The following is a 24,870-nucleotide window of genomic DNA, read 5'->3' on the forward strand; positions in this document are numbered from 1 at the left end:
TACATTTTAAAAAAACAGCCACAACTTTCTTAACCCAATTCTCAGACAGAAGCAGTTTCAATTCAGCGTACAGAAAACAAGACCGGTTGTTGCTTTGTCCAGTTTCTTTTTAATCTCACAAACACATGGATCCAACATCTGTTTTTCTTTCTGTGCAGCTAAACCATCTCACCATTTTAAAAACAAGGGAGAAGAAAATAATTTATACATCCTTTTTTCCTCGTAATATCTACAAAAATAAAATCAAATACCAGGACTAAGGCTTTACAGAAAATAACATATAAAACAAGTGGGTCTGATCTCTCTCTATATTACATCAGTGAACAGGATTTGCTTTTAAAAGACACATAAAGAAGACAACGACACGAAAGTTAATGATGTGTACGTGTGTGTGAGTACAGTAGTTTGCACTGTGCAGGGAGGTTCTTATTGTGCAACTTTAAAATCATTAAACAATGAGAAAAAGGAATCAGATTTAGCTTCTTCACCATCAGTTAGGAACCTCCACAATGATGTGAATGTGAGAGATGAAAGAGTGAAAGGAGAGTGCAAGGAAACTTAAGTGTAGAGGTAGAAATTTAAGATGGAAAAATAGTCATTTAAGAATTGGACAACTCAGACCAGGTGAGAATCTTGGTTTGATAGTGAACTACTAACAACCATGGCTCTCTAATCCCTTCAAAAGAACCTTTCTTCATTTTAGTACCTTGGCAAAATAAAAAAAATAAAATAAAAAAGACGAGCCAAAAATGGAGACAAACGCTGTCAGTATGACGACTCGTGATGGTAATTCCATTCTGCGTGGAGCCATAAGGAATTCAAATGATTGTTTTCCATGATATGTTAACGTCAACATAATGTTAGAAATGAAAACTTCAATCCAGTAAAGCAGATAAGTTGGAAAACAGCATTCGGCGTTAGCATCAAGAATATGCGACCTTGGACCTCATGCTTCCCTTTGTGCACATTTGTATGATCCGAATCAGAGGTCATTGGAGACATTGTCACTAAAATTTAACATCTAAGTTGAATTAAATAATCTTTAATACTTCACTGTTGCAGTACATTTAACAGTGAAGACTCACTTTCATTAGAATACTTTATAAAAAATACTGTACCGAAGAAAATATAGATGTGGTTGATTGCCATTTTTTGTTTTGCTACATTTTCACATCTCTGCGAGTTATTCATGTGCCACAAAGCGTAAAAACTGAAGCAATTAGCAGCCGAGCTCAACACGAGTCGAGTATTTTCCTATTAGAACATTGTCATGTCAATGTTTTGGAGAGTTTTAGCAACTAAAACGAAAGTTCAAGATATCACTTCCAATAACAGGTCAATTATATTGTGAGTAAGTCACGTCTGGTTGGCCTTTAAAGAGCATTGAGGGACATAGTGTGACGACCAGCTTGACAGCGACTCGCTCCTGTAAAAGGTGATCAATACGATTTCACGTGCTGTTAACAGAACTAAAACTGGTGACACCATTAGTATCATGCTTCTCTAACAAACCAAAGTCGTTTTGGTAATAAAGCTACAGGAAACTGAGCGCGATATCAACTCTAAAATAAATATATGGAAACACTCAGATATTTGTGTTTCCCTGTTGCGTAAATGTAGCAAATGCTCAGCGATTGGTTCTTCCAGTTTTCATCAAGATATTTTCAACACTTTGATAGTCTGTATCCAAATTGGTCTGGACCTTCTGCTTGAAATGTTATGTTGTTGAAATAAATACAACGCTTTCGGGAAGGAAACTTGGTGGTTTTGGGGTGCAGTGAAGTCTTGGCTGTTGTGTGGAAGTCAAAGACCGATGCTGGTTCACAGTAGTACAGTCAGGGGCTGGTTGATGAAAGCAGCAGTATTTGGCTGAGTGACAGTTTTCCCTCTAAGAATTCAAGTTTTAAATGGGCTTCCTGCAGATTCCAGTCAGAAGGTGTCTGGTGTTAGTTCGCTGAGTTGGTGTTTTGATCTCTGAGAAGCACTGAAAATCCTGCTTAAATATCAGTAGTGGACAGTACAGTAGTAGTGATTGAAAACAAGACAGGGGGAAAAGCATCTCACAGCTCCAGGAAAGTCCGATGTTGGTCGCAGTGCACAGAACCTGACTGACATCAACCAAGTACAACTGGCTGCTGCTGACAGTGAACTCAGTAAGACAGTGGGGGTCAACAGGGAAGCTCAAGTGTTCCTGGGTGTTTTCTTTTTCTCCACTCCTCTCTCCAGGACATGCATGACACAGAGAAGCATTATGGGTAAAGTGCTAGGGTGATGTGCCCTCTTGAATCAAATCTCTGCTTCAGTCTGTCACATGACTCACATACAAGTCATTATTTTTCTCTCACACTTCCATTATTTGTATGTCTCTGACTGCATCTGCTCTTCATGTTCCTTCATTATGTTCCTCGGGTATCCTTCATGTTCTGCTTGGTGCCGGCTGGTGCCGGCGTGTGGATTCTTCGCCACAGGGACAACAGAAATGTAAACGGTCCCACCAGGGTTTCGCCTTGTGGCTGGTGCATGCAGAGGGCAATGAGGCCAAGTGGCTAAGATTCTGGGGCAGCATCACAGCGTCCATCCCACGGTAGTGTTCTGGCCAGAGGGACCTTAGAATCCAGTTGACTGTACCTTGGGCTCAGCAGGACTCACATCCTTCCCTGGATGGGCATCAAACGCACATCAATATCAAGTTCGGACGATGGCATGTTTCCACTCACCATCCATCGAGCCTCTGTCCAGAGAGGGCGTCCTGGAGACGGATGCAGAGCGACTCTGTCCTTCTAGAGACTCCAGACTTGGAGATGGCTCTCGAAGGGTTTGCAACAGCTGATGATGAGCCTTTTCGATTTCCTGTCAATGACATCAGCAGTTAGAACACAGAGGCACGGCCTTCTGTACTGATGGCTAACACTAGTAACCAGCCGTTAAATTTCTGGATCATCGTGGACAAGTGGAAAGTATGACTGTAAAAAGACAGAGCAGCTCTGTACATATATATTGGGTCACACTGGTTAACAACTGAATGATAGTAGCAACAGTACCAGAGAAAGTCTGTGTGGCAGCAGCGAAATAACTGGAGTTAAAGTTAGGAGATATATCGAAGGGTTGCTGTGGGACTACTTCAGTGAGCATTTACTGCCAATGTGATGATCTCAGTCTGGAGTCGTGCGGAAAAAAGTGAACTGTCATTCATGGCCACTGTCTGCACAGGAAATTCCATTTGACAACCTTTTATTTACTTCTATATTGACGTATTAGTTCAGAGCTCCACCCAGATGGACACAAGTCAGGCTCTGCCTCAGACCTACTGCAACAAAAGAGGGTGAGAAGAACAGCAGAACTAACTGTGGCACTGAGAGAGACCACTGGAGAGTTTCATTAGACACTGCTGTGCTCTGCAGGGATCTCATTTAAAAGCCTCTGCAATAATGACATGGCACTTCAAGCAAACCAAGTGCTGTCTTTCCCGGGGATCATGAAAATCATTTTATATTTGGGGTTTAGAGTTTAGTTAAGGGAATAAAATCAACCTACTTACTTTCGTCATTCCAAAATAAGCCTCAGTTTTTAACGAGACTCTGGACTTAAAAATCATCATATTTTAATATTTGACACGAGAGAAAATCTTCGCATAACCACACTATTTGCCGGACAAAACATTATTTTTTATGCTTCTGTCTAAAGCTTATTAAAGTAAAAAGTTTTTTGGATTATAGCAATTAGGGCTGCAACAATTAGTTGAGTTCATCGATAACATTGACAACAAAAATTCGTCAGTGTCAAAATCTGTGCATCGACGCGTCGTGTTGCTGTTGGTGTAAACACACGGGCCGCAGGATGGGCATGGAGAACTGGCTGTTATTCAGAAGCAGTGAGAAAATATCACATTCTCTGGAATCATTAACATATGTTAATTTCTGTTCCTTTCATTGGTTCCTGACTGAGGTCGGACTCCAACTTGCTGCCGTCGCTGCGCGCCCCACCTCTTATGACGTCCGCGTCATCACCTACGTCACCACCTACGTCACCACCTACGACTAACCGTCTCAGTCACAGTCACAGTGGAGTTTGAGCAGCGACGGGTCGTAGTGTACTGAAGTGTGGCTTCGTTTTGTTTGCTAAGATAACGTGTCTCAAGGATGAGCAAAGCCCTTGGACACCATGGTAGAATGATGAAAGAGTGTTCCCTGTTTAGTCTGTGACACCACACACCATCGAGCTAACAGCTAGCATGTCGGATAGCACGGACGCTGATCAGATATTTTATATGGGATACATATGTGTGTAGTGATGGTTTTAAATTCTTCTAAATGACCAATAAAGACTTCAGTTTTAAAGAACTGGAGCTCTCTGTCAACTGTTTCATGCTTCACAGGGTTCAAAAATAATTGTTAGTTGCAGCCCTAATAGCAATAATAGATAACTAGTTTGACTCTGGCATGAAAGTCAGCCTCTCTAAATTGGAAACGCATTGTCAGTAGAGACGCAATCTAGTGGTAATGTGAAGTCTAGATGAGGTACCCACCTTCAGTTTCCGCAATTTGCTCATCAAGCTTTCTATTGTGTGAAAGATCTCGTCGACATTTTTGATCACGTGACTTTGCTGCCCCGTTTGCAAGTCATCCACTTCTTCCTCCGGGTCCTGCTGCATGGTCTCCGACTGCTGCGTCTGTGCAGCTTCCTCCTCCACATGGGGCGAGGTGATTTCCTCCAAGGTTTGAGGAAAGCTGTTGGCGGTGGGCGTGGGGGGGTCGGTAAGGTCATCGGTGGCAGTCTCACCCTGCTCTGTTGGCATGACTAAGTAGAACATGTTGCCTGCGGCACAAGATTGAACGTCAACATTCAATTGAAATAACGTGCAAAATCACGCACATCTCAAATTCTAACATGAACTTGAAACTGCGACTCCGTGCATCAGTGGTTGACATTACCCTGATCTGTGGCCTCGTTGGATTTGGATGATTGTTGAGAGAGGACGTTGACATCATCAGTGATGCCATCGTTGACAGAGGAAGAAGAAGAACCCGCAACCATAGCTATACAGAGGACAGACGTGTGATGAAGAAAAGACAGCAGCAGGTGCATCATGCAGAGCAGTGAGCAAGAAACCGATTCATCGGTGCAAAGAAAACATGCAGGCAGGCTGATGAAAAACAAATGTGTCGTTTGTGTGTTACCTTTTCTTACAACATGAAAACTGTTATTGTCTGGGGGGTCTGAGGTAGCAACTTCTTCAGTCTCCCACTCAGTAGTGCTGGAGCTGAGGACGGTCTCCGCAGAGCCTGGCCGCTTCTTCCCCGCCTGAGAGCTTTGCTCGTTGGAAGTGTCGTTGGTGGGGGTGTCGTCCGAGTCGTGACTCCAACCGTCCTCATCGAGATCTCGTAAGATGAGCTGCCTCAGTGTTTCGACTGCAACGGTGTGGGAAACAAACGTGGTCACGTCGGTACATAATTAAGTGCAGTACATCAATCTACCACGAGGAGGTAGTGTATCTCCAAATGTGTTCAAACTATGTTCAGTACAAATCGACCATGAAAGTTTCCAAAACAGACGCTTCAAAAAATATCAGACTCGAGTTGCAATTCCAACCTGGACAGTTTCCTACATCTGACTATAATCATCCTGTCCTGAGAGGGATGAGCAGGCAGATCCAAGTCTGGATGGCTGTTTATGTTGCGTGCAATATCTAGCTATTATTACCAGAACTATGGAACTAGGAAGCAACACATTTTGTTAATTTATAAAAAAGGATGAAGGATTAAGAAAACAGGTACATATTTTTAAATTGGCCTATATAAGACAAATAACTGGTCAAGACCATTATACAGTCCAAGCCTGCTTGTATATTTCCGTGAAGATGGCCGACATTGTTTCCGCAGAAGCCTCTCCACCTTCTGCTGTTTATATTGATCCGATACTCCTGTGGTGTTAAGGACTTGCCTTCATCAAATCTTACAATTAGATTTAACTAAGAATGACCGCACGGGAGAACAATAACCCCCAAAAAAGCCCAGCCATACCGTCTTGTAAAGCGGCTTCAGCCACGCCGGTAGTTTGTCGTTCAACATCAATAAAAGATCCTTGTTGATCTGGAATCTCAGTGTCGTCCGATATTTCAGCCGAATTACTGGTCATTGAATCTGACTGTTCTGTCAGAGTGTGGTCTGGAAGAAATGACCAATAAAACCAAGATTATTTGAAGTCCAATCAAGAGAAAAACTACAGTTGGCTTCTGATAAGCAGCACAGAGGAGAAAATATTCATTATTCAACAATGCAGGGCATTTAACTGCAAATCCTCCTCATTGCCTTTCGGGGTCCGGACAACATGCACATGTCACAGACGGTTAGATGGAGAGTATTACCTGCATACACATTGTTGTCAGCAGAGGATGCACTGCCGAGACTTGAGGAACTGGAAAAAAAATGTAAAGTAGAATATGTGACTGGCATTAAAAGCTTACATTAACGCTCGATCTGACAGGGTGGAGAGGAAACTCACGATATTGGGATGGCACTGTGATTGACCATACAAGAGGCATCACCCGCCGATGTGATCGCTTTTTCAAGTAAATCTTTCCATCTGTTTGAGAGAAAAGTCATCAGCGTGGAGAAAAACTGCACGATCCAAAACAAAACTGAAGTGAAATGTTTTAAATATTTGTCTATTCAGCACAAAATAACTCACGTGTTTTTTTCAGATGATGTTCTGGCCACGACCTCATAAATTTGTCTCTCATTGGTGCTGATGACGTAGAGGGCTTTGTTATCTGCGAAAACAAACGGACACATAATGACATGATGCACTGCTAAATGCCTTTAGTCTGTGATGGGGCCGATCATACCTGTTGCTACTGGACGGACCAGTAATGATTCCAGCTTCACCATAGGGCTGAAAGAATTCTTGCTGTCCCCGCTGACTCCGCCTCCACCACCGAGCCAGCGGGATGGATATCGTAGCTGCAGGCGCTCGTCCGGGCCCCTCTGCAGCAGCAGAAGACAATCGGAAAGCAGCAGCGCTTGGATTTCTGATCAGAGGAAAGACTCGTGTCAGACATCAGCAGCTGATAGACAAATCACTACCAGGGAACACTGACCTAACTGCTTATCTTTGCTGACTTTCCAGATGAGGGGGCCTTCATGGATCATCTTCTTGGTGCTGAGATCCAGATTCTGGAAGAAAATCAAAAAACTTCACTAAAAACACTTAAATAAAAAACACTACACATGATATTAGTAGTGTTTTGGGAGTACAGCAATACATGCCAAAAAGTTTGGACACAGCTCCTGATTCAGTGTTTTTACCGTATTTCTACTTTCTACATTGTAGATACATACTGAAGACATTGAATATATGCAGTAGGATATATGGAATTATGCAGTTTGGAAAAAATCTAATCTAATCTGACCTAATCTAAGCTAAATTTTAGACAACTCAACATAGTCAACTTGTGCTTTGCTCACTGCGATGCAAACGCTTGGCCTTCTTAATGAGTTTCATGAAGTAGACACCTATTGGAAAACCATTTCAGGTGTCTACCACTTGGAGCTCATTGTGAGGACACCAAGAGTGAACGAAGCAGTAATCAAAGGATATGGTGGCCATTTTGAATTAAACATATATTATATTCTGAGTAATTCACAATTTTTTGTTTACTACAAGTAACATCCGACTTATGACCTGCTCGACTTACGTCCACCCTTACAACCATGGCCATTTTTTTTCTTTATTCAATGTCTCGCACCGCAGCACGTAGCAGCCCCGCAACATGTACGACAGTTCCGGCAGCACAGTATCCCAGCATCTCACTCTCACACACCGATCTACCACTACAGTAGTACCTACAGCCCTCGCGTCCGCTATTTTGAATGGCATTTGACTTATGTCCAATCCGACTTACGACCGGTTGGTCGGAACCCGTCCCGGTTGTAAGTCGGATGTTGCTTGTATATAATTCCATGTGTTCATTCATAGTTTTGCTGCCTTCAGCAAGAATGTACAATGCAAATAGTCATGAAATATCAGAAAAAACATTGAATGAGGGTAGAGTCCAAAGTTTTGTATACCTTTATGTATATCTCGAGATTAGTACGTCCCAATACCAATTCCATTATCGGTACTCGCTCAAATACTGGTATATTTCACTGTGCTCATACTCATACAACACACAAAAGGTTTTTACAGGGCTCTCCTGCAAATGTGGTCAACTTGCCCGTTGCCTCTCATTTGATAAATATACTCCCTGATGCGCGTCACAGTGGTGAATGATGCTCGTAATCAGCTGTAATGCTATTTTTTACAGAGCACTGCATAGAACGAAGTGTCCCTTTTGACAGGAAATCGGTGAAAATTGACATGAATCAGAGGTTATTCGCATTTTACTGTAAAAGAGTATAAGAGATTCCATTCATCCATTTGATTCAAGAAAACGCTCAATAAGTTAAGTTTCCATCCGGTCACATTAGTAGTTACAGAGACTCTGACCCCGGAGTCACAGTATGGTGCTGCTACTTTCTTCCATTATGGTGCTTCCCGCCTATCAGCATACAGTATACATAGATTTCCCAGGCTAAACTTGAAATGATCAAAGTGAAATCTTTGGCAGTGGTGTCATGCTTGTTCAGGAAACGTGCTGGGACAAAAAAAAAATGAAATTATTGTTATGAAATCATTGATCACTCGTATCAGTACTCAGTATCGACAAGTATTCAAATGTCAGTACTATTTGGTCAGCAAAAAAGTTGTATCAGGACATCCCTAACAAAGAGCAGCATTCAGAGAGATAATAAAAAATACAAATATATCTATCCTCATCCTCACACACTTGGCAATTAAGGCACAGAGTTGGTGTTTCAATTGCTCTATTGAAGAAATGTTTTCAATTGACACAACAGAACCATAAACACGTCTTGCCAATTCTCACTTTCATTTACCTTGAACTGAGGCGCAGCATCCAGTCTACGCTGGTATTGGCTGAGGCGTTGTCGGTGTTCTGTTTCCCTGACAACCTCATTGACAGCCTGCAGGATGCCTCTGCAGCATGTCTGGGCCCGTTGGAGTTTTGGGAAGTCGGCTGATCCAGCTGAAGAGAGGAATTATATTGAAGTGTTAATAGTTACTTGTCCATTATTAATTTCATATCAGATTCCTCACCCTCCGTGTGTTTGATGATATTGTAGAGCAGCAGAGGATATTTAGTGAGTCTTTGCATCTCAGACACCAGCAAGTCTTTCAGCTGCAGCCTCCGGCAGTGTGGACTTGCCTCACATTCCTGTACAGACAAATCATCACAAGTTGCTCTCCATGTTTTTCCGCAAAGGAAATCACAAAAAGCACTAAGCAAGTCCATATAATTGAAACAAATCCTATCATGTAAAAGAAGTGAAGTCTCTCAAATCCTGTGAGTACCTGTATAATGTGAGCAAACCGAGTGTCTTTTCTCTTCTTGTTCTTGATGAGCTCTAAAGCTTGAGATTGCTGGCTGCACAGCTGGGACACTTGATCCTGGAACTCCTCCCCAGCAGCACCTTCGAACTGAAATGACACACATGAGAACCTGCATGGCTGAAGTTCTCACTCCTCACACACAGTTTTCAGTATTACTCGCTGTCACTCCTCATGAAACTCTTGACCACTACTGAGGTGACTATATAGCACTTCTTAGAACGCTGTTTCACTAAGTGTTTTAGAAGTATAACAGCAAAGAACTAAGAAAATATTTAGAGGATATCACATAAATGCAAGCCTATAAAAGGTAGATTAAGCAGAGATTTAAAGGTAGTGTAGTATTAGTGTTTCAGAGTCGAGGATCCCTGCAAAAAAGCCTCTGTCACCTCTAGTATTCTAGACTAGCAGACCCACCTGAAGATCTGATCCTGGCTGGCCCGTAAGGGGTCAGCAGTTCTACAATGTAGCCGGAGGCGAGACCAAGATAGGCTTTATAAGTTAAATAAAATCTTAGTCGATTCTGAAGTGGACAAGTTCCGTGAAGCTAACACTGGAGTGACATGCTGCCGTCGGTTAGAGTTATGCATCAGCTGAGGTGACATTTACTTGTTGAAGATGTTGGGAAAATAAATTCTGATTTTAAAATGAACAATTATCCATGAGAAACTTCCAAAACAGCCCGCAATAAATGTGGATCGAAGGACAGGAGTGAAAACATCAATTCACAGGATAGATACTATGATGATCCCAGGTGATGAACGTAGTTTGTCACCAACTTGTGCCCCCGGGATTTGATAAGCTGAAGCAAGGTTTCATGCTACGAGAATTTTCTCACACATCAGTAGACTAGTCGCCAAAACTCTGACTTGCAAATCAAGCCATGCAGGATGCCACTTGTAGGCGGACGGAGGTGTGTGGTGAGTGCTCAATACACTTACTCTTGCCAACATAACATCCCCAATGTCCTCAACAATGAGAGACTCTCTCCTCTTCTTCATCGCATCACAGAGACTTTCTGCAGAAAAACAGAGAAGATATAGCATTTATAAGGAAAAAATGAAGCTGTCATGGAAGAACCACATCACAGATATGAAACAATAAATCGTGTTTGGAAGTTCCAAGGTGCAGAAATAACCGATGAGTAAATATTGAGGCAGTAAAATGAGGCCTGCTTCAATAATTAATATTTACAGAGTGACCGTGAGAAGAGGTTGACCAGTAATTAAATTTACTCAGAAAACAAATACTTGCCGAGGAACAAGTTGCAAAATCACAAAGGCTTAAAGACGCATCACAGCAAAGACACTAACTAGAGCAGTGGCCCCCAAATGCTAAGCTGTGACCCAAATCAAGGAAAAAATGTACTATATTTATTTAAACATGTGTTAAACAAGCAAATGTGTAGTTAGAACCTCACATACAATGCAATATAACAGTTGAACGATTGTTTAATAACACAAACAATTCTTTTTTTTTTTTTTCCAAATGAAAGAAGTGTCGCAACCCGACTTGGGAGCCGACTCCCCCAGTTGAGAACAGTATTCTTCAACTTTATTTTGCTAGTTTGCTGTTAAATCCACATCAATAAGACAAATATGAAATAAAGGACTTGCCATGGAGTTCATAGACTTGAGGGAGGTTTGGAAAGATGCATGCCAACTCCTCAGAGTTGAGGACCGACCGCATCTTCTGGAAGAAGACCTGGTCCAGGACCCGTAGCGTCCGTAGGTGGGAAGTCTCAGTGGTAAATAACTCTGAGAGAAGAGAGCAAAGCAAAAGTTGGAACATTAAGCGGCCAAGTTAAAACAGACAGTTGGAATTTATTTCGGTTTTATCTTGTTAACAAATAGGAGAGGCACAATTGTAATGTTTTAATATAATAGAATTCATTTCTGTCAACAATGTTTCCACTTTACCATATATGACCGCTTGTCTGTCAACCTCCTTTGGGCTGAGCGTGGCGAGCACTTGGGGAGGCACCGTCTCCTGCCAGTTGTGACCGTCAACCAAATCATCTTCCAAAACCATTGTGTCGGGCAGCAAAGCCAGCGGTGATTCCATACTCCTGAACACAATGTCAGACCATTTAAGAAATGTGAATGGAGTGAGGGCAGGCTCCAGCCAAACTTACAAGGCACTTCCTTAGTGTTCTGAACAAGTGAGCGAAACCTGAAGAGACTATTCAGTTACGAGTTTCTGGGGACGACATGAACACTCACCTACGTCGAGACCGAGGTGTGTATGGGGGTGTAGGGTTCTCTAGAGACCTAAGTTTAGGACAGTGGAAAGAGAGATGTAAAAACTATATATCAGCCTTGTGCGCCCAGTTCAGTATCTTAATACGATTCATTTCACAAAACTAAGCTTCCCAAATAACATTGAGAAATGAATGTTTCATCTACCGTGCAGAGCTGCTGGAGGCAGATGATGAGCCACTATGCTGCAGCGGCCGGAGTCCTGCCCCCTCCCTTTCTTCTCCGCTGTCCTCCATGTCAACATCACTGCGAGAGCGTGGGACCGACTCGTTTCCTGATGCTATGCCCCGACGACGGCCTTCCCCTTGAGCCTTCAAAGACTCACTGCGTGCCAATCGTACCAAAACAGTAGGGCTGGAAGAGAAAAGCTAAAGTTGAAAATTTGTGCCACATGAACACGTGAATAATGAAATCAAATGAAGTCCAACGCATCACCTGTCCAGGCTGTCTTCTCCCAAGCTGCTGCTCGTGGACAGCCTTTGAGGGTCAACAGCTTCACCCCCCTCTTCGGATTCAGTGTTGTTCTCAAAATGCTGGATGATGTTCCTCACATTGCCGTGACGGACTGCACAAGTAAGATTGGAAAAACACATGGTGAAGTGAACAGTCAGTGAGAGTACAATTTGACTGGAGACAATGAGAAGTGCGAGGTGTGAGGCAACATAATTATAACTAACCAAATGAAAGATAAAACATTGTACCTTCAGTAGGAGACAACGGGATATGGAATGCTAAAAAACAAATCAAACATGAAAAAAAGGCAGGGGATCAAATCAAATCATGAAACATTAGGATTAAACCATAAAGCAGTCAACAATGAACCTGTGGGATGTGAACATGACAGTGTTTGCACGTGTGTTTCTATTTACTGGATTGGGTTGTGGACCGTGGTTTCCCGATGTACTTCAAAATAGGATTTCTTTTTTTCTCTTCACCATCTTTCTCTTTCTTTGCACCACTCAGCTGTGAACAGAGGAAGCAACGATAAATCAAGTTAGAAGAAAATGCTTGATCGACTATGTTATGTTGTTGTTATCTTATAGCTCAGCTGACCTTTTTTGTCTTTAGGAAAGCCAGCCACTTCTCTTTCTCAGTGCTGAGACCAGGAAAAACCTTGGAATCTCTCAGTTTGATACCCGAATGACGAAGATAGAGGAGCACCGCTGACGCCAATGGAGAACTGAAGAGTGAGAGGTAACGCAGTGAAGCCAATATAAATTTCCTTAAGGTTCACTTAATTAGTCAGAAGTGTGTCAAAAGGATTTTTACCTCCGGTCCTCTTCATGCTTTGAGCTACAGTGGGAAAGAAAATATTTTTAAAATGTTGACGTATGATCTTGCCCACAAAGGAAAAACGCGAAACGAGACACACACGCTGCAGTATCAGAAGCCAGCATGAGAAGGCAGCACAGAGGTCATGTGACATAAACAGCCAATGTGTGTGGGCTAAAACAAATAAATGTCATGTGTTTTCCAGGATGAGCTACTGCCTAAACGACCTTTGTTATCAGACTTCAGGTGAGCTTCTTCTGTTGCTTCGTCATCACCTTTTATGAGGGCCTTCAACGCTCAAGTCTGTGGCTGGGGTTAATGTGGACAGCACGCCTGATTCATGACCCCAGGGAATAAGGTGCTTGTGTGTAAGGTCAATATACTTTAAACATAGGCCACATAGTTTTTAATAAAAGTAAATCTGAAGTGGCAGACATTTTATTTACAATGAATCCATGTCATAGTATCCAGTAAATGACTATAAGGAGACTAATGCTTCATTTTCTTCATTCAATATCGTGTCTATGAAGCTCTACCGCTACAGTATACAAATCATTTTATAAAAATAAATTCTGAATGATGAGTAGCAGTTGAATATTTGACAAATATAATTCATTAATAGTCTTGCCTTTAATACAAAAACAAACTGATTTTATTTAATCGACGGTAGAATGCATTTGAGTAACCCACAAGCCCCAAGTACACATGGTTGACTTTCTTGTAACCGCATCCATTCATATAATGCAGCGTTCACATGATGAATAAACAAGAGCAGTATACATCAACTCACAGTATTTCCCACAGGGCTGTGACCTGTCTGTCCACTACTTGCTTCTCCTTTACTGGGTCACCATCAAGCTGCACCAGGTCACCCTCTCCAAACAAAGAGCCGAGGCCCATCATCTGCTTGCTCCTGTTGAGCAGACAGCATCGTTTTTTATAACCTTATTATCACAAATAGTACACTCTTCCAAGTCATTCTACCAAAGCAGTGAAGGCATATTGTGTCTCGTGACCAAGAAACTAAGACAGAATATTTTTTTGTACTTTGGGTGGACAAGTGGTCAGCCCTCCAATCATGTTTCTATCATGAAAGTCACAAAGTTTCAAGTTACAAAAGTGCTGAAAGGAGATAAACTAAGGCAAGCGATTCAGGCACTTCAAGACCAATGTTTCCTCTAATTTTTTATTCACATTGAAGAACAGAAAATTTAATAGGAAAAAAGTACAAATTAAAAGGCTTTCGATTGTCTTTGAACTTCATAGTCGAAGGTGTTGGATATCAAAGAACTTTCTCCAACTGATTCATAGGCTCACAAAACCCTCTATTGGGAGACTTAATTTTGTCCACCCGAGTCTGCTATTTCAGTGACTACACTGTTACGCTTTTCTCCATTTCTTCACCTGAGAAGCGTGTAGTCCCAAAAACCAGTAATGCAACGGTCATCTTTCTTCCACAACTGCTGCACTGAAGAATTGGTGGAAAATGCCGGCCAGGGAATACACACGGTCGAACAGCGCAGTGAGCACTTAATTTTATGGGACTGATGCAACAAGGCTTAATGTCTTGACAGCAAGAAGCAAATTTCACTGTAAAAATCCATACATCAGCGACTATTGTTAAGCTACAGGTTACAGCCATGAGAAAAAAAGTATGGGCTTATAGTCTGGAAAGTACTGTATTTTATATTTTCATTTCAGCATGTATTCTTTTGTGTGTAGTGTAGTGTATAAGAAACCTGTATACCTGTAGTCCTGTATTTGGTCGTGGATATCTGGAAGCACCTGCTGCTGCAGCTCTGACAACGGTCCTCTGATGTCCTCCTGTGCATGTAGTCGGCTTTCTGCAGAGACAACATTTTAGAAAGATCAATCAAGATCTGTTTTGTGTGTTTTAGGACGTGCAAATCTTGAAACATGCTGCGGTATGGCACAATTCCAAATCTTTTAGGAGACTACTTTTCTGCTTCAGACTAGCTCATTCACACCTATGTTTGCGACACCAGACAGACAAAATCAAAAACTGTCAAGTGTGAAGATTAAGTTTGACTTACCAATATCTGTCATGTATTCCTCTCTTACTTTGATTTTCAATGGCTGTAGGATGAAATACATATTCAAGAACAGGTACAATAACTGGACTCTAATGTCATTAAGATAATGAAAGAGTACTTGGGAGGTCGTAAAATAATTGCGCAGCAAAGTAAAAATGAAAAGCTACATCGGTACATACAGCATCTGGGTCCAGAAAATGTGAGCAGATCTGCGGTGCTAGTGAACGGGCATCTTTAGGACTGGCACCCAGGTATGCCTCGACTGACAGGTAGAACAACTTGATTGGGAGAGAAAGAGAAAGAGACAAAATATTAAGCATATGAGAGCACTTCTATCTTCTATCTAAATATATGGCCTTCTTGAAATGAAACCAAATGCCTAATGTAAAATGGGTGTTTTTACAAGCGTATTACCAGCGGGTTTGGGTCCAGAAGCTGCGTGAACACATATCTCATGAAGACTGTCATGTGTGCTGGGCGTAACTTTAACAGCTCAATATCCTGGAACGGACCATCCATCTGAAAAAAAAAAAAAAATTTGTGGACAACTGCTCAGTCAAGTCAAAAATAATCGTTTCATCAGAGAGCCAGATTGTTTCTTTGGAAATAATCACATATGCTAAACCAGCTGAAAGGAAATGGGACCAGATCTAGGGGTAAAGTGAAAGATTTTATCACGATTATTGCCTTCCAAATTCCAAATTCAAGATCCCTCCCGTAGAGGCAGAGCTGGGTGAAGCATATAAAAATCTCCACTCACTTAACCGTGCGACCCAGACGTGTGTTAAATGACATTACAGTCACAGTCATACTTGTGCAGACGTGCTTTGTGGGTGTCTTGTCTATATAAAACACGAACCTCATCAAAAGCATAACCATCATCTTCGTCGTCCTCTTCCTCTGGACCAATGATCTGTGGCCTTCCAACCTTCGAACACAAACCCACAATAAATCAGGAGCCTAACGAGACACTTTATTTTGACTAATCAATTATCCAAGATTAGAACTGATACAAACATAAAAACATGCCTTCTTTTATTTAAATAGATCGTAAGTGGCATAAAAAAAACGAAATAATGCAATGGTGAGGTCAAAGAAGAATAATTTGGACACGTCAACCAGTCGACAAATATATACATGTTATCCATCTCACCAAATCAGTGACAGTGTGTTTGCCAAAGCTCTGCCGGTGAAAATTGGGAGACAGGAAGGACGACGAAGGGGAAGAGTGGGGACTCTCAAAGGCCTGGGAAGGAGGAGGGTGCAGGGGATGTGCAGGAAGGGACCAGTTGGATGGGATGAGTGCCACTATCACAAACATGCACCAGAAAACAATGAAAGGATGACACTTACTTCTATGTCTCCTTCACTTGAGTCCATTGATAATCGACCTGTCAGAGAAAAATGCAAATAAGATTTGATGTATTAGATTAGCAGAGAAAAAGATGAGTCGCGCTGTGACTTCCATTGTTTGTTTTGTTTAATCTTAGAAATGAATAACCAATAAAACGGGTTAGCAAAGACAAGCTGAATCTCAGGAAGGCTTGGAGAGTCCTGAAAGGGAACACCGTTGCTGAGCAAGGATTACATACCTTCTCCTGCGTTGACATAATTTGTGATAGATTCACACCGTGTTCCCTCCTAAGTGGAGAAAAAAGACGTGAAAAATCACACTCTCTAAACACCATTAATGAGCATAATCTCTCTGCTAAACTATTTAATGTGAATGTATCATAGTTGATAATTGTCTGTGGTATTTTACAGATGGAAACAAAAAAGAAATCAAGAAAGTATTGAGAAGTTCTTACCACATCCTGCTGAATCTTAATCCTGACTTGATGAGCTCTCCTTTTGGCACTTTCAATCCGCTCCTCCAGAGATGGTGACGGATTTCTCAGCTGCTCCTCCAATAACGCCTTTGAATGGCACCATAAGAGTTGGTTACCAACAATTCATGGGGCATTAGAGAAATGTTCGACTTTTATAGGATCAAGCAATTATTTAAAAAGCATCTTTTGTTAACCTGCAATTCTGACTCCTCCTGCTCCAGCATTTTCATGAGTATCTGAGTGGCATGTTTTCGTACCTCTGGGTCCTGCCAAACATTAAGACTTTTTAATCACACACAAATTCTCAGATTCCAGATCAGTGACAGATGAGGGTCACCTGTAGTGGCTTGGGTCCAGTGATTCTTTGGGTGGGGGTGCTGCCAAGTCCAGAGAGTAAAGGGGGAGGAGGCAGGGATGGAGTGTCACCACCCACATTCTTTTGATTAGGCGAGAGGTCAGTTAGGAGGGGCTCCAGGGGCAAGGATGAAGAGGAGGGCGGAGGACCTTGCAGTGTCAAGGCCACGTACGGTCCAGCTGTAAGGAGCGAAATGCGTTGAAAAGGTCAACTTTAAAAGAGGGATCTGCCACGTGTAGAGTACAACAATAGAAGTCGGACTGAGCGATATGGATATATTGATATAATACCATATGACTGTGGGTTTAGTGAAAACTCCATTTGAAAAAACGATCAACAACAAGTAGGATATGTGTAATTAACATCATTGATTTAGCTGTTCACTAGACATGGACGATATGGCCTAAAAATGATTTTTATGCAAAAAAAAAAAAGATTCACTATTTTAAAATATTTTTATTTGACTTTTTTTTACTCTCTTATCACTTATTACAGGATCAAAAATGTTCTTGTTAATTAAAAAAAAAAACACCAATGTCTGTGCTAACAGCGGGTCGAACTCACTCGCTGATATAAGCAGGGCTGCCTGCTGCCGTTTCACCACATTTTTTTGGGTGCTTTTTTTTGCGTCTTGTTGTTAGCACTAGCCATGTTGTCACTGTCAACTCTATGAAGGAAAGAGGGGTGTGGCAGGAATATCTAAGTAAGACCTGATAATGATGTCTCATTGACTTTACAATAGTAATATTTTGAATATTCATATCTCGATTGGGAAAGACCTTTCAACCCTGCATAGAAAGTTGCATTAGTTTCAACTTGGCCTGCAAATTTCCACTTACAGGAAATAAACTTTGTTGTGAGTGTTTAAAATTAAAGCCAAAAGATCCCTGTTGTCGTATAACACATAAACACAAACATTTTTTATTCACACAGAGAGCAATTGCGTATAAATACAGGAAAATGTAGTTCAGTGGAAAGGAGAAAGAAAATAGTGACTTTTGATAATGACAGTAAAAATTTCCAGAGGTATAAAATTGATGTAACATATATAAATGGAATGTAAGAAAGAGAGCAAGGCTGAGCTCACTTCTGAAGGTGAGACTTACATTTGATCAACTTCACAACCTCCTGATGGGACATGGAAGACACAAGCGAACCGTTCACCTGAGGAAAGATGAGACATAAAACAGTTATAAATGGAATATAAATCCACTTGTGTACATGTATCTCATACTGCATAAAAAATAAATCATATAAATGTTGGTTTCCCATCCATTAGCCAGAAGGTTAAATGGTGCAGTTAGCTACCATAAATGTCTGATTTTGTTTATTGACATAAAGCTGCACAAGAAATATTATATTTTAAAAAGATATTTTTAATACCTTGATGATGCGGTCCCCTTCTTGGACCCCAGCCTTCACTGCAGCACCCCCTAGTAGGAAAAACACATAACACAGCAAGACATTTCAAACAGGAGAGTACAAGAGTGTCATAAACAATTTTCTGTAATCTCAGAATTGCTGCTATGACTTCATTAGGTTTGACTTTAATCTTTTGTCATTAAATTCACAGGAAGTTAGTTACTCACCGGGTCGAACATTCTGCACCAACTTCACTCGCTCACCACATACTGTGAACCCAAAACCCAGCTGGTCCTTCTGGACAACCACACATCTCTGCACAAGGCCGGGACCTGGAAATTAAACACAAAAAAACAATGACTTTATTGCTCACAACTCATCTACGAAAAAAACTGAACTGTTTCAGAGTGCATCTCTTTCGGATCATACTTTTTTCTTTGTTGTACGACTCAGTTTGGGGTGAATATGTGTAGTTCTAACAATGAGCAATGCATGATGAGTAGAGCAGGACAGTCCTGAAGGCATGTGTGTAGTGGAAATGGCTCGTGAAAATAACAGACCAATGGGTCTGCGGCATGCCATCAGTGTGCTGAGTGGGATTTAATATGAGCTCTGAAGACAAAAGTGTAGCATAAAACTGTGACTGTGTGTAAGCACTGACACGAACACATCCAATGTGTCAGGTCACTTGCGAAAACCCTAGTGTCTTAGGAGACAAATCAACTGGCTAATTTTTCATAAATCTACTAAAGTGATTTAAAAGAATCTGTTAATGGAGTGTTATTGGGATACGTGTTAAGATACCAAGATACTTTCAATCAGAAAATAGACAACACATATTGGAGAGGTGTTTGGCACATAGCAAGTAGAACACAGGAGCCAGTAATAAAACTGTTAAATTAGTGACTAATCTACGGCTATGAAAAAAAACACCTGACACCAACATAGTGTGCAATAAATAAACAGCATGGGTACACATTTGTGCCACAGGAAAAATAAGTATTGCGCCAAAAAGACATATTTCCACGTCTGCGTGCTCTGCGGTCAGAGAGAACAACATAATACATTGAAAGCCAAACACTGTGACTTACCTGTACTCTCAGTAGTAATTTCAGTCAGCAGTTCCCTCTGTTGTGCGGCAGACAATTTACGATCGGACTCTCCAATGGTTAGACTGCTGAGCCTGATTTGGTGTAGAGGAAGTACAGGGCAAAAGTCAACTAATGCCTCACAAATAATCAAAACACACCCAATAAAGACGTTCAAACACAGAAAAGAACGCGCCAATTCAACAAACGCAGCTGGAGTGTGGCATTAGTCATACAATCTGTTGAGCAGTGTGAAAACTGTGTGAGCATGTCAGCCCGAACAACATATCACAACAGCAAAAATTCATGCAACTCATGCCAAATGGGTTGCAAAACACTAGCAGGTAAAATATTAGACCTGAGGCTAAACGGTCTGCTGTTGAAAGATTTGTTAAACATGCAATGGCTCAAGATGGGATGATTCTCTATTCGAAGTTGATGATTAAATTGTGCAGTATTAAAGGTACTGATCTACTCATCATTATTGGAGAGACAAAAACAAAAATATCACCATACTCTTCCATGACTTCCCCATAGGAGGAATTCAAAATATTTTTTGTTGTTTTTTTTTGTTTTTTCAATTCCTCAAACTACAGCAAGACCAATAGAAAACCATAACTCACAAGGCCAAGTGTACATGAAACACTATAAAGGACAGATTGACCAGACATCAATCAAATCATTGAGAGTTCACACATGTACTGTTGACAAGATGGGTAATATTGGGTCCAGGATATAAGTTGCAATTGACGTAGTTGGAGCAAACGTGTCATAAAGTAGCATGTTTGTTTTATATGAGGAACAGTGGGACAGAAAATGTCAAACTTTTAGATCACACTTTTGTGTTTGTGTGATATATTAGGCAGCAAAAAGAACTAAATCTAAATTGATAATGACAATTTTACTGCTATTATCTTATGTTAGTAATTAATTGCATTGCAGTCAAACATAAAATACCAGTCCATCCTGCCCAATCTTTCTTGTTCGATATATTCTTGTCTGGACAATAGAAAAAAAAATACATCCTGAAGTAGGGGTGACAGTAAGAGTAAAGACTTAGGCATATCAAAGCAAGCAACTACAGCACAGACAGGAAACTCACCAAGCAGCAAAAGGACTGAAAGCAAGGTAGACAGAAAAGAAACAAGAGATTATTGTGAAATTTTAAAAAAGGTGATCAACCAAAAAGGTTAAAGACCCATAACAGTAGATACTACGTTGTGTCTAACCTTACACTATAAAATATGAGATAAAATGTTGAGACAAATCTATAAAAAGTTGCTAATTAAAATTGAAGCCATACCACAGAAACCATCTAGTTTGCTGATAATATATTTGCATTTTACAAAAAGACAGCTACAATTGTTTAAATTAGGGATGCTCCGATCAGGATTTTTTTCCAGCGATCAACCAATCACCACCGATCACCGATACCGATACCGATCACATGGATTGACAATGAATTTGTAATCAAAATGATGAGACCTACTGTATACATAAAGTGAAAAATGAACTTTGAATCATTTTAATTCAGACACGTTTTTATATACCTCTTTAAGGTGGCAAAAAATAGAAAATCCTTGCTGAATGCAGCAATTGTTCTGTCAAAAGATCAACCAAAAACATGAAATTTCATGTGAGACGTTGCAGGTGAATCTAGAGACTGTACTATGTCCGTGAAATATTTACATACTGTAGCAGAACTCTGAGACAGAGAGCATTGCATTTATGAAAGTTTCCACTCTGGACGATTTCAAAAGTTTTAAGATTCAGGTGGTTGACAAACTCTGCACCCGACTCCAAAACAGCGTTGCATCCGGTCGTTTCCGACACCTGAGAAAGGCGGTTTATCTGGCTGGGTGAAATTAAGAATTATTTGTTATCATTCTGAATGTCACACTCGGACCGGTGGGTGTTGCTGAGGAACCAGCTGTCTCACTTTCATGAGCCCGGAAAACCCTCCATGCTCCGTCAAGTGCTGGAGCTTTAATTTGAAGGCAGTTGCAAGCACAGCACTTTCCCGTGCATGAGCTGCAGGATGCAAACTTTACATGACAGATTGAAAGAAGCTCCACAGCAGACATGCCGCTTCGTGAGCAGCGAGTAGGAAGGAGCGGACGCATCACAACCAGCGGGGCTTCATCAGAGCGCCGGCAGTCACACGTGATCAGATGTTGTGATCGGCAATGACAGGTAGCGATCAGCATTCACCAATCACGCTGAAATCGGCCAATCGTGATCGGTGACCGATCGATCGGAGCTTCCCTAGTTTAAATAATATCAAACAGCGATGATCTAAGAGGAAAGAGCAGTCACTAAGAAACATCCTCATGAGTGCATCTCATATCAACACTAACATGTTTCAACAGCACATTTTTGTTCACAATTTCCTCCAACATCTACCATGGTAGCAAAATCAGAGTGCATTATTACGAATCAATGGACACTTATGGTACAGCTCTTTGTTGTCAAAAAGAAACAAAGGTCCTTCAAGTTTTTGTGTAACACATCATTTTCTACAACAGCAGATCATTAAAATTGTGGTTTATCCCACAAACTATTGATACAAGCCTTGACTGGCCAGTAGTCCTACCTGAGCAGGTGGACCTTTTTCTTAATGACTGCCCTAACACAGAAAGCACAGGGTACAGAATGAGCACGTACACACAAACACAGATGGAAAAGTGATAATGAAGACAGAGGAGTCAGACAGATAGTCAGTGAGCCACAACAGTATGACATGATTTTACTGAGTTGTAATAACATGGGAACAGAAGAGTGTCAAAGGATTATTTAGAAGAGAATCAATATTGACAACAAATATAAGTTGAGTTAGGTGTCTACCAGGGCGATGAGTGTTAAAGAGACAACTACAGCTGCAGTGTTTTTTTTCCCTTCACCTCTCTGTGACTGTAAACAGCCTGTTTGACTAGTTTTTCAAGACCTAACCTCAGCCAGATGGAACAAATGATGATTTGTCGATCTGGGAGGCCTACATTTTTTCAGTAAAAGCAAGTGAAACCCTTGCTGGAGCAGATGGTTGTTACCTGTCAAGTGTGGAGGTGGGTTGGCGAAGACTCATGTCTGCAGCCAGACTTGCTCTCCTCTGCTTCCTGGTGTAGGATAACTCTGTCACTTGGCAGCTTGAATCTCCATCTTCTTGTTTGTCATCTTCAAATAGAAGTCCACACAGTGCTGATGATGGCTAGAGAGACTACAGAGCATCAGGTACTGGGTGGTAGGCTGAGATCATAAAGGAAGTCCCTCCATCGTCCATCCACCCAACTGATCCAGTAAAGACAAGAGGAATTTTGATAAAGTGCTGCAATATGTCAGAGCTAAATGTTCCACCCTGAACACTGTGTTATAGTTGTACTGGCTGCAATGAATATATGATGTTTCAGGGCGACGGTTGATCTTCAGTGTCTGTTTTCGCGACGATCATAAATGATAGATGAGCGGCTGATATGTCTAGCTCTGCTCCAGGAGGTCAACAACTACACTACTGTGGATAGTACGTTTACTTTAACAGCCTACTTTTACACCCGTGTATTCAGATATGTGCAAGAGAGATACCAAAATCCAGAACACTATTGGCACTATTTGAACAAGGCTTATTTCTCAACCGTGCATAGATACGTTGAAACGACAAGCATGAAGGCTCAGGGTGGACTGGTAACAGCAGTGTTCCAGTGAGAGTGGTTGAAAACGCCAAGTAGCTCAAAAGGAAATCACCAACCGAACTCTCTTTTAGGCAACCTGCCACCAGACTGAAGACCCGTTTCTACACTACACGCAATTTATCCTATATAACCTTACATAGTTGTCAGTGTAAACAGAAGCCTGAGACTATCACTGGGTGTGCAGCCTTCGCTAACGAATTAGCTCGCTCGCAGGCAGGTCAACCGATAGTTAAACAAGTAATGTCATTACTTGATACAAATCAAAGGTGCTTTCGAGTAAAGTCGAATGTGCTTCTTACGTACGCATCGTAGCCCGGCAACTTAGTGTCTTGATAAACTAGTGGGGCATGTGAAAATCTGTCTCGCTCGCGTTAGCTCGCTGACGTTAGCTTAGTGGTCGGGCCGAGGTCGAGCCGCGGCATGGCGTTAAAACTCAAGCCGCCTGAGCGCTCACTGTGTCCGGCTATGAGCCAAGCAAAGAGTCCGTCCCGCTGGGGTGACGCCAAAATGAAACTCCGTCAAAATTCCGGCTCGAGGTGAGAAATTGAAAGTGGTATTTGTTCGTCTCTGTAAATACCACAGTCCAGTCCGGTAAGTCCCAGCAGAAGTCCACCTCAGCTCCGTTCTTCCAGACAAATGTTCCGCAGCGGGCGTCTCATTCCCCCTCGCAGTGTGTTGTCCATCAAAACGAGTCCACCTAAGTCCAAATGTGGCGTGTCCTCACACAATAGCTGTCCTGAATATTGTTTCGGTAGTGTTGTGATCCTGCTGTGGATCCACCATCATGTCCCTCGAGAGCCACACAAACAAAACACAGCGCACCGGCGCCCGCATCTGCTGCTACAGTGTTACTGCAGGGACCTGCCGATGATGCGCTGAAACCTCCCAACTAGTCGAATAAACTATCTGAATCATCTGATTTGTATTCTTGATAACCCTATAACACCAGGATTTCAGCTGCTTCCTCACTAGACCGTGGTTTAAGATAAAGACAACTCCTTTATTGACTAGAAACACACAAGTCTCCGCTTTTCTAATCCATTCAAGAGATTTGATTAAGTTAAAATACGTGAGTTTTGTGGAGAAAAAAACAAGTAGTTATAAATACAGAGGCTGTGGAAATAACGAATGAACCAAGGCCAATATGTGTATGAAAAAAATCCAGAATTGTTTAAATAGTGAGTCATTAGTTCGAAAGAGGAACTACAATGTTAAAATAGTTTATAAAAATATTTAATGAAATTCATACAGTCAAATATAAGTGTACTTCTGCTTATTTTCCAGACAGGGTTGTGCAGAACTGGAAACTGTCTCTTCAGCGCGAAACAGGGTTCACCAATCCATCACATCAAGACCAACTACCACTCACATACTGTACTACTCTAGAGAGAGGTGGCCAAGGTTCGGCCCTGTATTGCATGTGTGTGTGTATATATATATATATATATATATATATATATATATATATATATATATATATATATATATATATATATATATATATATATATATATATATATATAAA

General features: G+C 41.3%; 1 protein-coding gene across 8 annotated transcripts; it reads right to left on the bottom strand.

Moving 5' to 3' along the window:
* Nucleotides 1-102: 102 nt before the first annotated feature.
* On the bottom strand, nucleotides 103-24,168 carry arhgef11 (Rho guanine nucleotide exchange factor (GEF) 11). Of its 8 annotated transcripts, XM_053859923.1 has the most exons (43): nucleotides 22,710-24,168; nucleotides 22,256-22,288; nucleotides 20,765-20,779; nucleotides 19,666-19,757; nucleotides 18,802-18,906; nucleotides 18,596-18,645; nucleotides 18,319-18,376; nucleotides 17,195-17,391; nucleotides 17,052-17,123; nucleotides 16,837-16,944; nucleotides 16,621-16,669; nucleotides 16,382-16,419; nucleotides 16,182-16,274; nucleotides 15,888-15,956; nucleotides 15,443-15,547; nucleotides 15,208-15,306; nucleotides 15,029-15,071; nucleotides 14,722-14,818; nucleotides 13,765-13,887; nucleotides 12,972-12,995; nucleotides 12,756-12,882; nucleotides 12,572-12,665; nucleotides 12,404-12,433; nucleotides 12,138-12,267; nucleotides 11,850-12,056; nucleotides 11,667-11,714; nucleotides 11,364-11,512; nucleotides 11,061-11,201; nucleotides 10,386-10,462; nucleotides 9,409-9,534; nucleotides 9,154-9,271; nucleotides 8,934-9,082; nucleotides 7,097-7,172; nucleotides 6,845-7,027; nucleotides 6,688-6,769; nucleotides 6,502-6,582; nucleotides 6,365-6,414; nucleotides 6,021-6,164; nucleotides 5,178-5,408; nucleotides 4,932-5,036; nucleotides 4,526-4,815; nucleotides 2,718-2,850; nucleotides 103-2,657 (listed from the first exon to the last, which is right to left on the bottom strand). In XM_053859923.1, exons 1-43 carry the CDS (start codon nucleotides 22,742-22,744, stop codon nucleotides 2,608-2,610), a joined length of 4,326 nt encoding a protein of 1,441 aa, XP_053715898.1. In that variant the 5' UTR covers nucleotides 22,745-24,168; the 3' UTR covers nucleotides 103-2,607. The 8 variants fall into 8 exon arrangements, with proteins under 8 accessions (XP_053715898.1, XP_053715900.1, XP_053715903.1 ...); XM_053859925.1 differs by lacking the exon at nucleotides 22,256-22,288; XM_053859928.1 differs by lacking the exon at nucleotides 16,182-16,274.
* Nucleotides 24,169-24,870: the final 702 nt, after the last annotated feature.

Source organism: Synchiropus splendidus, chromosome 3 (genome assembly GCF_027744825.2).
Source record: "Synchiropus splendidus isolate RoL2022-P1 chromosome 3, RoL_Sspl_1.0, whole genome shotgun sequence".
Taxonomy (NCBI): domain Eukaryota; kingdom Metazoa; phylum Chordata; class Actinopteri; order Syngnathiformes; family Callionymidae; genus Synchiropus; species Synchiropus splendidus.